The sequence below is a fragment of the Odontesthes bonariensis genome, chromosome 6, assembly GCF_027942865.1.
Source record: "Odontesthes bonariensis isolate fOdoBon6 chromosome 6, fOdoBon6.hap1, whole genome shotgun sequence".
NCBI lineage: Eukaryota > Metazoa > Chordata > Actinopteri > Atheriniformes > Atherinopsidae > Odontesthes > Odontesthes bonariensis.
Window position 1 is genome coordinate 1,709,057 of NC_134511.1, and position 13,980 is coordinate 1,723,036.

General features: G+C 43.7%; 1 protein-coding gene across 1 annotated transcript in view; it reads right to left on the reverse strand.

Annotated features, from left to right (window-relative positions):
- Window positions 1–4,573: 4,573 nt before the first annotated feature.
- The window catches only part of slc18a1 (solute carrier family 18 member A1), a 28,231-nt gene continuing 18,824 nt past the window's right edge, over window positions 4,574–13,980 (reverse strand). The window contains exons 10-17 of the mRNA XM_075467023.1: window positions 13,794–13,854; window positions 13,575–13,670; window positions 12,668–12,746; window positions 11,566–11,617; window positions 10,024–10,087; window positions 9,790–9,909; window positions 9,484–9,617; window positions 4,574–7,101 (exon numbers count right to left, since the gene is read on the reverse strand). Coding sequence (XP_075323138.1) covers window positions 6,991–7,101; window positions 9,484–9,617; window positions 9,790–9,909; window positions 10,024–10,087; window positions 11,566–11,617; window positions 12,668–12,746; window positions 13,575–13,670; window positions 13,794–13,854 — 717 coding nt within the window. The 3' untranslated portion in view covers window positions 4,574–6,990. The remainder of the gene's footprint in view (window positions 7,102–9,483; window positions 9,618–9,789; window positions 9,910–10,023; window positions 10,088–11,565; window positions 11,618–12,667; window positions 12,747–13,574; window positions 13,671–13,793; window positions 13,855–13,980) is intronic.

Below are 13,980 nucleotides of genomic sequence, written 5' to 3' on the forward strand. Positions count from 1 at the left end.
AACGAACATAACGGGTCTCCATTTACCCAGAGTTTTAGATTCAGGGGAGTTGGCAATACATCATATGTTGCCCCTGTCAAAAATCTAATACTCCTTTCCTCCATACTCCACAGTTCTTTCCAACTAAGCTTTTTCTTCTCTACACCTTCCCAATTCAACCAGCGTCCCTGCTTAGCCTGAGCCACTGCCTTTGTACCCCTTAACATTTCCTCCTGTCTACGAATCTGCTCAACAACGAGCTTTCTCTTGTCCTTGGGACCTGCTCTACTCCACACCGGTTTGCCTGGGCCAAGCCCCAAGCCTCCCCGGCCTATTTGCACATTTTACCACACATCTCCTTCTTCCCTGATGCATTTTAACCTTTTAACCTCTAACTGACGTTATTTTCTGCCAGCCACAAGGACAAACCTGGAGCTTATTTCCCTCTAGCCTACCACTTTTATTTTGTCCAACTACGCTCTCTTTCCTCTGAGAACTATTCTGCCCAGTTCTAGCCCTAGAGACTAGGTCCGTGCCCCCATCCTTCATTGAGTCTCGTCTCCACCTCATAGTCATGTTCATTCCAGTGTCAGTTGCCATGTAGTCTGCCTGTGAGTCATCTTCTACCCCTGCTCTCGCTGATTCTAGGGGTATTCTCTTTTATCCCTTAACGCCTATTGTCGCATATATGCTACAAACCGTTTGACTCAATCAACCAGCTGAGATAGCATCTTTATTCCCCCAATGCCGGTTAGTCCATATTCACAAGGAACCTTTATATAAATAAATATGTTAAAAAAAAAAAGGGTGAATAAAAAAACATTGTTTTTTCACTGTTATATTACTGTGTTGTTGTTATCTTATTATTGAGCATTATGCCTGGTGTTGCAAATTTGCAACATACCAAAATTTCTATTTATTTTTTGTGCAAAAGTGAAATTAATAATCTCAGCATTATTTACCATCTACTTAACGGCTAAAACACACACAAAACATCTTTTATATACAGCTATATAAATTCAGGCGTTAAGAGGTTAATCTATTTGTATCTTATGCTGGTTGTAACAAAGCTGCTAGGCCTCGCTACCGCTAGCAGGGATTGCTCGCCGATGTTAGCACCTTTGGGGTCTTTGCATCCTGTCACATGGTCTTTCCCTTGTTGTCAGCTGCCATATTCACAGCAGTCACTAGCTAGGCTAGATTTGGATTCAAGGTAAACACAAGAAACTTGTGCTAAAGAAAAAATGGACCAGACTCAGTGAATAATTCCCTATACTCCCTATAGATCAGTGAGCAGTGCTGACCAACCATAAATAATCTCAACCTTCACACTGACTCAGCCTTTAATGAAATGTGTGATATAACTGGGTTCCAGCTTAGCACGGCAGCGCTGTCTGCGAGCGTTTCATCCACTTCCTGTTTACCTTTCCACCCGACGGAGCTTCGGTCCTGAAGTCGTTTTCTCTGCAGAAGAAACCAGCCGACAGGAAATTAAAGAGCAGATAAGAAGCCTGAAAACACACACAGCAGCTGGTGTGAACCAGACTGTGAGCGCACACACAGGTAAACACACACACACACACAGGTAAACACACACAGATAAACACACACACACACACACACACACACACACACACACACACACACAGGTAAACACAGGTAAACACACACACACGCAGGTAAACACACACACACACACACACACACACACAGATAAACACACACACACAGGTAAACACACAGACACACACAGGTACACACACACAGACACACACAGGTAAACAAACACGCAGGTAAACACACAGGTAAACACACACACACAGGTAAACACACACACACAGGTAAACACACACACAGGTAAACACACAGGTAAACACACACACACAGGTAAACACACACACACAGGTAAACACACACACAGGTAAACACACAGGTAAACACACACACACAGGTAAACACACACACACAGGTAAACACACACACACACAGGTAAACACACACACACACACACACACACACACAGGTAAACACACACACAGGTAAACACACACACACACACAGGTAAACACACACACACACACACACACACACACACACACACACACACACACACAGGTAAACACACACACAGGTAAACACACACACGCGCAGGTAAACACACACACACAGGTAAACACACACACACACACACACAGGTAAACACACACGCGCGTAGGTAAACACACACGCGCGCAGGTAAACACACACACACACACACACAGGTACACACACACACACACACACAGGTAAACACACACGCGCGCAGGTAAACACACACACACACACACAGGTAAACACACACACACAGGTAAACACACACACACACACACAGGTAAACACACACGCAGGTAAACACACACACACAGGTAAACACACACACACACAGGTAAACACACACACACACACACACACACACACACACACACACACACACACACACACACACACACACACACACAGGTAAACACACACACACACACAGGTAAACACACACACACACACACACACACACACAGGTAAACACACACGCAGGTAAACACACACACACACAGGTAAACACACACACACACACACACACACAGGTAAACACACACACACACACACACAGGTAAACACACACACACAGGTAAACACACACACACACACACACACAGGTAAACACACACACACACACACACAGGTAAACACACACACGCGCAGGTAAACACACACACACAGGTAAACACACACACACACACACACAGGTAAACACACACGCGCGCAGGTAAACACACACGCGCGCAGGTAAACACACACACACAGGTAAACAAACACACACACACAGGTAAACACACACACACACACAGGTAAACACACACGCGCGCAGGTAAACACACACACACACACACAGGTAAACACACACACACAGGTAAACACACACACACACAGGTAAACACACAGACACACACAGGTACACACACACAGACACACACAGGTAAACACACACGCGCGCAGGTAAACACACACACACACACAGGTAAACACACACACACAGGTAAACACACACACACAGGTAAACACACACACACAGGTAAACACACACACACACACACACACACAGGTAAACACACACACACACACAGGTAAACACACACACGCGCAGGTAAACACACACACACAGGTAAACACACACACACAGGTAAACACACACACACAGGTAAACACAGGTAAACACACACACGCGCAGGTAAACACACACACAGGTAAACACACACACACACACACACACACACAGGTAAACACACACACACAGGTAAACACACACACACACACACACACACACAGGTAAACACACACACACAGGTAAACACAGGTAAACACACACACGCGCAGGTAAACACACACACGCAGGTAAACACACACACAGGTAAACACACACACACACACACACACACAGGTAAACACACACACACACACACACAGATAAACACACACACACACACACACACACACAGGTAAACACACACACACACACACACAGATAAACACACACACACACACACACACACACACACACAGGTAAACACACACACACACACACAGGTAAACACACACACACACAGATAAACACACACACACACACAGGTAAACACACACACACAGGTAAACACACACACACACACACACACACACACACACACACAGGTAAACACACACACACACACAGGTAAACACACACACACACACACACACACACACACACACAGGTAAACACACACACACACACAGATAAACACACACACACACACACACAGGTAAACACACACACAGGTAAACACACAGGTAAACACACACACACACACACAGGTAAACACACAGGTAAACACACAGGTAAACACACACACACACACACAGGTAAACACACAGGTAAACACACACACACACACAGGTAAACACACACACACACACACACACACACAGGTAAACACACACACACAGGTAAACACACACACACACACACACACACACACAGGTAAACACACACACACAGGTAAACACAGGTAAACACACACACGCGCAGGTAAACACACACACGCAGGTAAACACACACACGCAGGTAAACACACACACAGGTAAACACACACACACACACACACAGATAAACACACACACACACACACACACACAGATAAACACACACACACACACACACACACACAGGTAAACACACACACACACACACAGGTAAACACACACACACACACACACACACAGGTAAACACACACACACAGGTAAACACACACACACACACACACACACACACACACACACAGGTAAACACACACACACACACACACACACACACACAGGTAAACACACACACACACACAGATAAACACACACACACACACACACACAGGTAAACACACACACAGGTAAACACACACACACACAGGTAAACACACACACACACACACACACACACACACACAGGTAAACACACAGGTAAACACACACACACAAACACACACACAGGTAAACACACACACAGGTAAACACACACACACACACAGGTTAATGGCTGTTGTCCAGGTGACAGCAGGTTTTAATGGTGACTCAGGTCAGAGGTCAGAGGTCAGACAGGCTCAGGTACATTTCAACACTTTGGTTACAGACTGAAGGATGAACAAACCCATAACAAAGGGAACTGAAACATCAACTTTTATACACAATAACAGGATGTGGACACACATTATAAATCAGAGGCTCAAAGCAGAGTTACTTTGAACAACTTTACAGCAACATCTCACTCATATTGTTGTTGTTAATGAATTATTTTCTGGATTTGTTGTTCGGTTTATAAGTTTTTATCTAAAGACCAAAGATATCTACGTTCATTCACAAATCATCACATCATCAAAGCATCTTTAGCCTCAGTAAGGGGTTTCCAGTTAAAAAGTAATGTGGGTGGAGTTTAAACCTTAAATAAAACCCAAAATAAGTGCTGGCAGGTGGATATAAGGAAGTAAAATGATCTACCAACCAAACATTAGATCCCATAGAAGTTGGCCAGGCCAATACATTATTGATTATTTAGCAGGAATGCAGTTTTTCATGTAGCTGTTTCTTACTGACCTAGCATGTACTGATACCACCTCCATATGTTAGCTGGGGATAACCATCCATGTTAGCTGGGGTGGCTAACGAGAGGTGTGTTAGCTACCCAAAGTGAAAAGGTTTGTGGGATATCTACTATATAGGACCGCATTTTAGTTATGGAGACGTTATGTGTGGGACATTCAAAGTCGAAGCATTAAATGTTGGCCTGAAGCCATCCGTCTAAGGATTCAAGCTTCAAACCAAGTTCTACTGAACCACAGTCACTATTAGCCTGATTTCTCAGGTGACGACTAGGGATGGGAATCGAAAACCGGTTCTTGTTGAGAACCGGTTCCCAGTGTTTCAATTCCTTGGAATCGTTTGGCGATTTTGCAAACGATTCCCTTATCGATTCCAGTGGGCGCGAATGACGAGTCCAGCGCAGCCAGCAGCCAACAGTAAACATGGCGCCCAAGCGGTACAAACCCTCGAAAGTTTGGTTCCACATCCCTAAAAAAGACGACAACAGGGCAACTTGCAAAGTGAATATTTCACCAAAGGGATGAAATACTACCAACATGCAATAACTATGAATGAATGTCGCATTTTCGATCCGCTCCGGACTAACGTTGGTGAATCTGAACCCAGCAACGTTAGCAACGTTAGCATGTCCTCGGCTAACACTGCAGGTAACTAACTAACTAACAAACACTGCCTATCATGTTAGCAGCATTTGCCTGATTGTAAAAGCTGCTGTTAGTAACGGTTAAGGTTAAATGAATGCCTTCTCAGGCATTACATTTAAAAGAAATCATGAGAGGCAGAGCCTGACTGGCTCAGAGCCAGAGGCTGGTGGTGCTACCCCCAGTTCACCTCTACCTCCAGCTTCTCCTTTCACCAGAGCAGGAAGAGTTCAATTACCCAGGCCAGGATAGACCAATGTGGACCTCACCGTTGTTGGGTTTGTGAGGTCACGACTCGTGTTACTTCTAAACTAAACAAAGTTGATGCTAATCGACCGGTTTGTTGTCCTTTTTCTCCAAATGAGAATCGATAAGGGAACCGACAAAGAACCGAACCGTTAAGCAGAATCGAAAATGGAACTGGAATGGTAAAAATCATGATCAATTTCCATCCCTAGTGACGTCTTTATTAAAGTATCATCCTCTCAGCCCCCAGCTGGTCGAGGCAGATGGCCGCCCTTCCTGGTTCTGGTTCTGATGGAGGTTTCTTCCTGTTCAAAGGGAGTTTTTTTCTCCCCACAGTCGCCTCGTGCACACTCAGGACGGGAGATTGGACCAAAGAGGTTTCAGAGCAATCTGTTGGTTTCCTGATACTTTTTTAATTGGTTCTGTGTGAACTGGACTAATTTGCAGTTTAATAAATTGGATTTGATTGCATAACAATGAATTGGCTTGTAATTGGCTTGAATTTGACTGTATCTTTGAAGTGATCTGAGATGACATTTGTTGTAATTTGGAGCTTAATGAATAAAACTGAATTGAACTTTTCAAAGTTGGTCAAATCTAAACACGTCAGAAAATATATAACATGAAACCTGTTGAATGGTTCTGTTTTAAGCACAAATCGAAGGCAAAGCTTTCAACTGAACATGTATACAAATAAGATTAACAAAGGGGCGGGGCTTACAAACCATCAGCTGAAGTTGACTGGATGTTTTTAAGGGATTTACATAAAAGTGTTCACATTAGTAACTCTGAGGCAGCAGAACATCCTTCAACTGCAACATGAACCACAAATGATCAGGTTACCAAGTGTCGACGCCGTCCCTTTAAGAAGCCGTCGATGTCTGCTCTGACTGCGCCAACAGGAAGCGCGAGGAGTGAAACGCGTTTGCAGACGATATAACAACGAGGACACGTGTGTCTGAGTCACTCGTCCGTCTCTTCTTCTTCGCTGTAGTCGCTCAGAGGAAACTCACGACTCTCTTTGTTTGTGTTGTAACTTTTCCTGTGCATCACACACTCCTGGTCGATGATCGCCTGGAACGCACAAACGTTAAAGAGTTGTTCATTTGTAGCCCATCTGGATCAATAAAAACAATAAATAACATCTAACATCTGATTCCTAAAGTTAAGGTTCCTGCACAATTTTAAACTTATAGTCACTTAATTTAATCACATGTCACCGTCACATGTCACCGTCACATGGTACGTCACGTCACATGTCACCATCACATGTTACCCGTCACATGTTACCCGTCACATTTTACCCGTCACATTTTACTGTCACATGTTACCCATCACATGTTACGTCACATGTTACGTCACATGTCACCGTCACATGGTACCATCACATGGTACCGTCACATGGTACCGTCACATGGTACCGTCACATGTCACCGTCACATGTCACCGTCACATGGTACCGTCACATGCCACCGTCACATGCCACCGTCACATCTCACCGTCACCGTCACATGTCACCGTCACATATCACCGTCACATGTCACCTTCACATGTTACGTCACATGTTACGTCACGTTACGTCACATTTTACCCGTCACATCTCACCGTCACCGTCACATATCACCGTCACATGTCACCTTCACATGTCACCGTCACATGTCACCATCACATGTTACCCGTCACATTTTACCCGTCACATTTTACCCGTCACATTTTACCGTCACATGTTACCCATCACATGTTACGTCACATGTTACGTCACATGTCACCGTCACATGGTACCATCACATGGTACCGTCACATGGTACCGTCACATGGTACCGTCACATGGTACCGTCACATGGTACCGTCACATGTCACCGTCACATGTCACCGTCACATGGTACCGTCACATCTCACCGTCACCGTCACATGTCACCGTCACATATCACCGTCACATGTCACCTTCACATGTCACCGTCACATGTCACCATCACATGTTACCCGTCACATTTTACCCGTCACATTTTACCCGTCACATTTTACCGTCACATGTTACCCATCACATGTTACGTCACATGTTACGTCACATGTCACCGTCACATGGTACCATCACATGGTACCGTCACATGGTACCGTCACATGGTACCATCACATGGTACCGTCACATGGTACCGTCACATGGTACCGTCACATGTCACCGTCACATGTCACCGTCACATGTCACGTCACATGCCACCGTCACATCTCACCGTCACATATCACCGTCACATGTCACCTTCACATGTTATGTCACATGTTACGTCACATGTTACGTCACATGTTACGTCACATGTCACCGTCAGATGGTACCGTCACATGTTACCGTCACATGGTACCGTCACATGTCACCGTCAGATGGTACTGTCACATGGTACCGTCACATGGTACCGTCACATGTTACGTCACATGTTACGTCACATGTTACGTCACATGGTACCGTCACATGTTACCGTCACATGTTACCGTCACATGGTACCGTCACATGTTACATCACATGTCACCGTCACATGTTACCGTCACATGGTACCGTCACATGGTACCGTCACATGGTACCGTCACATGGTACCGTCACATGGTACCGCGTCACGTCACATGTTACCTGTCACATTTAATTGAACTGAACTAAATTGGATTGAATTGAAAGGCCCAGCTGTGGTGGGACTCTATGAGGTCACAGGCCTCAGAAACTAATATATTCAGAAAGAAAGAAAACCCATAATAATCCTGCTCAGACTCCACTGAGTTAGTTTTGTGTGATCTCGATAAGAAACTGACAAACATAAACTGTTATTATCACATACCACCCCCCCGACTCTCGCTTTGACATGAAAACTGTGTTTATGTTGGTCTTCCAACATCACTTCAATGTCCCGAGTTTAATTATAACTGCATTCACAGCAGGAAAAGTGTTCCAAAAGTAAATATGATTTTTACTTATGTAGGACTTTTGTCATCAACAATATGACTTTATTACCAGCTTTATGTCCCCACAACACGAGTAACACACACACAGAGTAAATAAAGCGGCCTGTCGGTCGCTGTCATCTGTGTAATTGAGAGTTTATTAAGCAGAAATGTTTCCTCTGCAGCTTTGAGGCTGCTGCCTCTGATCTGTGATCAGCCTAATTAATGTGTAATGACTTCACACACAGTTTGGCTTCAACATCAAACACACTTCCTGCTGATGTGTTGGGACCTGCTGACGCGCTCTGAGCTGATTTCATCAGCCACAGAACGTGTCAACAACAAAAACTGTGCTGATAAAAAGTTTTACAACCTTTCAAAGGTGATCCAGGTGACATCACCTGTGTTCTCTGAGCTGAGCTTTAAGGAGCGCCCCCCCCAAGACCGACGTCTTTAAGCACCGCCCCCCTCAGATTCGACGTCTTAAAGCACCGCCCCCCTCAGAACCACCTGTTCTCTTACAGACTTTACCATTTTCTCCTCTCGGACAGCAGGGTTACGTAACAGGAAGCAGAGCGGAGCATACAAGATGTTGATCACCCCGATGAACACCATGAGGCAGGGGAACCCCACAGCCTGGACCAGAGCGCCCCCTGTGGACGGGCCTGAAACCAGAAGATGGGATTTCCATGTTATTGTTACAATAACAATCCCTGTTTGATGTTTTTTACAATTAGAACTACATTTCCCATCAGCTTCCTGAAGATGTTAATCATGTGTCTTTAGAGATTGAAGCTTTTTCCCGCCATCCTTCCCCTCCTGCTGTGTGTGGGTTACCTATAGCAAAGCCCATACACAGCGCCACATCAGCGATGGCGTACACACTGCCGTAGACGGAGGCGTGGCGGATGTCAACCAGGTAACCCATAATCGCCATCATGGAGGAGTCCACCATACCTGAAGTACCACAACACAGGTGTCATCTCAGTCTCACACAACACAGTCGACATGATGAACGTTTAATTAGGTCAAACACATTGGAAAGATGTAAGTGAGCGCGCCGATAGGCACCTATAGCGAAGCCCAGACCTCCGTTTGGTCCGATCAGACCATAGATGCTGGTGGCAAAAGGAACCTGAAACACATTCATAGAGCAGCCGTGCTTAGGATAGGAGGCCCAGTTCAGAACAATCAATGGATGGATGGATGGATGGATGGATGGATGGATGGATGATTGGTTGGGTGGATGATTGGTTGGATGGTTGGATGGATGATTGGTTGAATGGATGATTGGTTGAATGGATGGATGATTGGTTGAATGGATGGATGATTGGTTGGGTGGATGATTGGTTGGATGGATGATTGGTTGGATGGATGGATGATTGGTTGAATGGATGGATGATTGGTTGAATGGATGGATGATTGGTTGAATGGATGGATGATTGGTTGGGTGGATGATTGGTTGGATGGATGATTGGTTGGATGGATGATTGGTTGGATGGATGATTGGTTGAATGGATGATTGGTTGAATGGATGGATGGATGGATGGATGGATGGATGATTGGTTGAATGGATGATTGGTTGGATGGATGATTGGTTGGGTGGATGATTGGTTGGATGGATGATTGGTTGAATGGATGGATGATTGGTTGAATGGATGGATGATTGGTTGAATGGATGGATGATTGGTTGAATGGATGGATGATTGGTTGAATGGATGGATGATTGGTTGGATGGATGATTGGTTGGATGGATGATTGGTTGGATGGATGATTGGTTGAATGGATGATTGGTTGAATGGATGGATGGATGGATGGATGGATGATTGGTTGAATGGATGATTGGTTGGATGGATGATTGGTTGGGTGGATGATTGGTTGGATGGATGATTGGTTGGATGGATGATTGGTTGGGTGGATGATTGGTTGGATGGATGATTGGTTGGATGGATGATTGGTTGGGTAGATGATTGGTTGGATGGATGATTGGTTGGATGGATGATTGGTTGGATGGATGATTGGTTGGGTAGATGATTGGTTGGATGGATGATTGGTTGGATGGATGATTGGTTGGATGGATGGATGAGATGGAGATGATTGGTTGGATGGATCATTGGTTGAATGTTTTAATGACATAATGAAAACTAATGGACCATGGATTTGATGATTGGATGGATGGATGATTGATTGGGTGGATGTTTGGTTGGATGGATGATTGGTTGGATGGATGTTTGGTTGGATGGATGATTGGATGGATGGATAGATGGAAGAATGGATAGATGGATGGATGGATGGATGTTTTAATGACATAATGAAAACTAATGGACCATGATTTTGGAACAACTTTACATTGGCAGGGTGGATGGATGACTGAATGAATGGTTTGGGATATGATGTTGGATGGAGAGACTATTAAACTAATAGATGATGGCGAGATCTATAATTGGATTGAAAGATGAATGGATCGATGTGTGAAAGAGTAACTTTATGGATGGATTTTGGGTGAATGATTGAAAAACAATTGGAGCATGAATCAATGAAAAATGGATGGATGGACTTATTTGCCCTTTTAGTCAGGAAGGTCCCAAAAAGTTGGGCGGACTTTGTACTCACACACAGCAGACTGATGCCAACGATAAACATCCCCAACATGGAGCAGAGCCACCTGGAGACAAAAACATCCTTCAGTCACTTCCAGCTACTGGTTTACCAGAAACCTGCAGAATCAGGTCTGGACAGGACTCAGGAGTCCACTTACTAGAAGAGTTAATCTGCTTATTAACCGCTGGACGGATTCCCAGGAAAAGACTTCCTCATGTGAACCACAGCACAATGTAATCAAAGCAAAGCTTAGAATCAGGGGAAGTGAGCTTATGCTGTGTTTTCTAAAGTGTCAGTGAGGTTCAGACACAGATTTGCCTGATCAGCTCAGATCTGTTTTATCTTCTCAAGAATCCCTGTGAAACATCTTATGAACGGTACAACAATCTAACTAATACTAATTTCTTATTGCTATCCTGATGAAATGGAACAGGTCACTTACTTAATCCTAACCTCGACCTCATTAGAAACTTGATCGTGGAATCAAGTTTTACATTTATTTCCAGTAGAAACTTTACCGAAAAGAAATATCCACAAAATGATGCCAATCATAATTTGGTCCTTTCCCTTTCTTCAGCGCATAAAAGTACTGGGCCCATCAAAAGCAAGGAGAGTTTCACCAGCTGATGATACGCAGTTACGCTGTGTACATCTCCGGCTTGGTCCATCACTGTTGATGAGAAAGCCTTGTTTGCTAGCATCTGCTGCTAGCTTACAGCTACATGCTAAACTACTTCCCTCTGGGATCAGAAGAGGAACTATCTGTATCTGTATGTAGAAAGTGAGTAGCTGCTGACCCCAAAGAGGAGTTAAAACAGGGCTGAGCTTAAACCAACAGGTATTTTGACCAAAGTCTGTCTAAAACGTCTCAACAAGAGCTCAGAAAATGGTGTTAAATGGTTACACAAAGGGCAGAGTATGTCACCTTTAATGATGGATGAAAACTTTGGAGTTAGTGAATAAACTTTGGTTTTATCTTTTTTTCAACGTGCGACAATATCACAAGAAAAATACTGAAAGTTATTTACACAAGTTACCAAATTCTGCTTTAACAGTCGTTTCAGCCAGAGGCTGCATCACAGCAAGAGTCTTTAATCCTCGTTTACAGACTGACCTTCCCATCTTATTGGCCAGAACTCCAAACAGGTTTGTTCCTATCAGGTAGGAGACGCTGGCGGGGAGGAAGGCCATACCTGCAACACAACACACACCTGTGAGCCCCACCAGCTCAGAGCTGCTCAGCTACATGTACGATGTTAACAATGAGAACGTTTCTGGTGGAACCAGGTCATGAATCGGATCATTTAGAAGCTGAACCAGAGCATGAAGATAACATTTGGAACATCAGACTTTAAGCTAGCAGCAGTTTCCAGGTAAAAAACATCAGTCTGGACAGTTATTATTTGACATCTTATTTCTCCAAGTGTTTAGAATAGAATAGAATATAAAAATACTTTATTCATCCCCCAATAATAAAAAAATATTAATATTTACAATGATTGTATTTTAACAACAACAATAATAATAATACAAATTCTAATAAAAATACTACTACTAACTAATAATAATAATAATAATAAATGACTAAATAAATAAAAAAATTAAAAATCGGAGTTTGTGTCTATGAGTTAATATAGTTCTGAAAATAAATATTTTAACATTAACATTCTACATGAAAACTACATCAAAATGCTGATGTTAAAAGTGTGTTTGCACAACAAATGTTATGGCACTTTCATTCATATGGCAGCACATTTAAAATAAAGCTAAATGCTAAAAGCTAAACACTACTTTTGGGTTCATTTTGGGATTCTGCGTACAAACGCGATTAATCGTGATTAATCAGGGAAATCGTGATTAATTAGATTAAACATTTTAATCGTTGCCCAGCCCTAGTTTTGTAATCTCCGGTTGCTTCAGAGGTGTAAGTATGTAATGTCCCTTTAATCGGGATGGGGCAGCCCTGGGGTATCAGCCTCTGAAAAGCAGAAGCGTTGTTGTGGACACACAGAAAATCCTACCAAGCTGCCATTTTGGAGAGCACATGGTCTGCATCATCCAGATGGGCAGAGTCGGCTCCAGGATGGCGACGCCCATGTTAGCAAAGCACAGAGAGCCTAGGGACAGACAGCAGGAACTGACGAGATCTGGACACAAACAGCTGCTCCACAGAAATGATGTTTACATGTTGCATTCAAATGTACGAATCACAGTCCAACAGGTGAGGGGAAGTTTGTCACCTGCACTGATGAGGATGTACGGATCCTTCAGCAGCGTCAGTAATGGCGTCCCCTCAACACTCTGAAACACAGACAGAGCTTAGGTTCCCGGAAAGGTGATTTTAATGGGATTTAAGGTGATTTTAAAGGGATTTTAAGTGATTTTAATGGGATTTAAGGTGGTTTTAATGTGATTTAAGGAGATTTT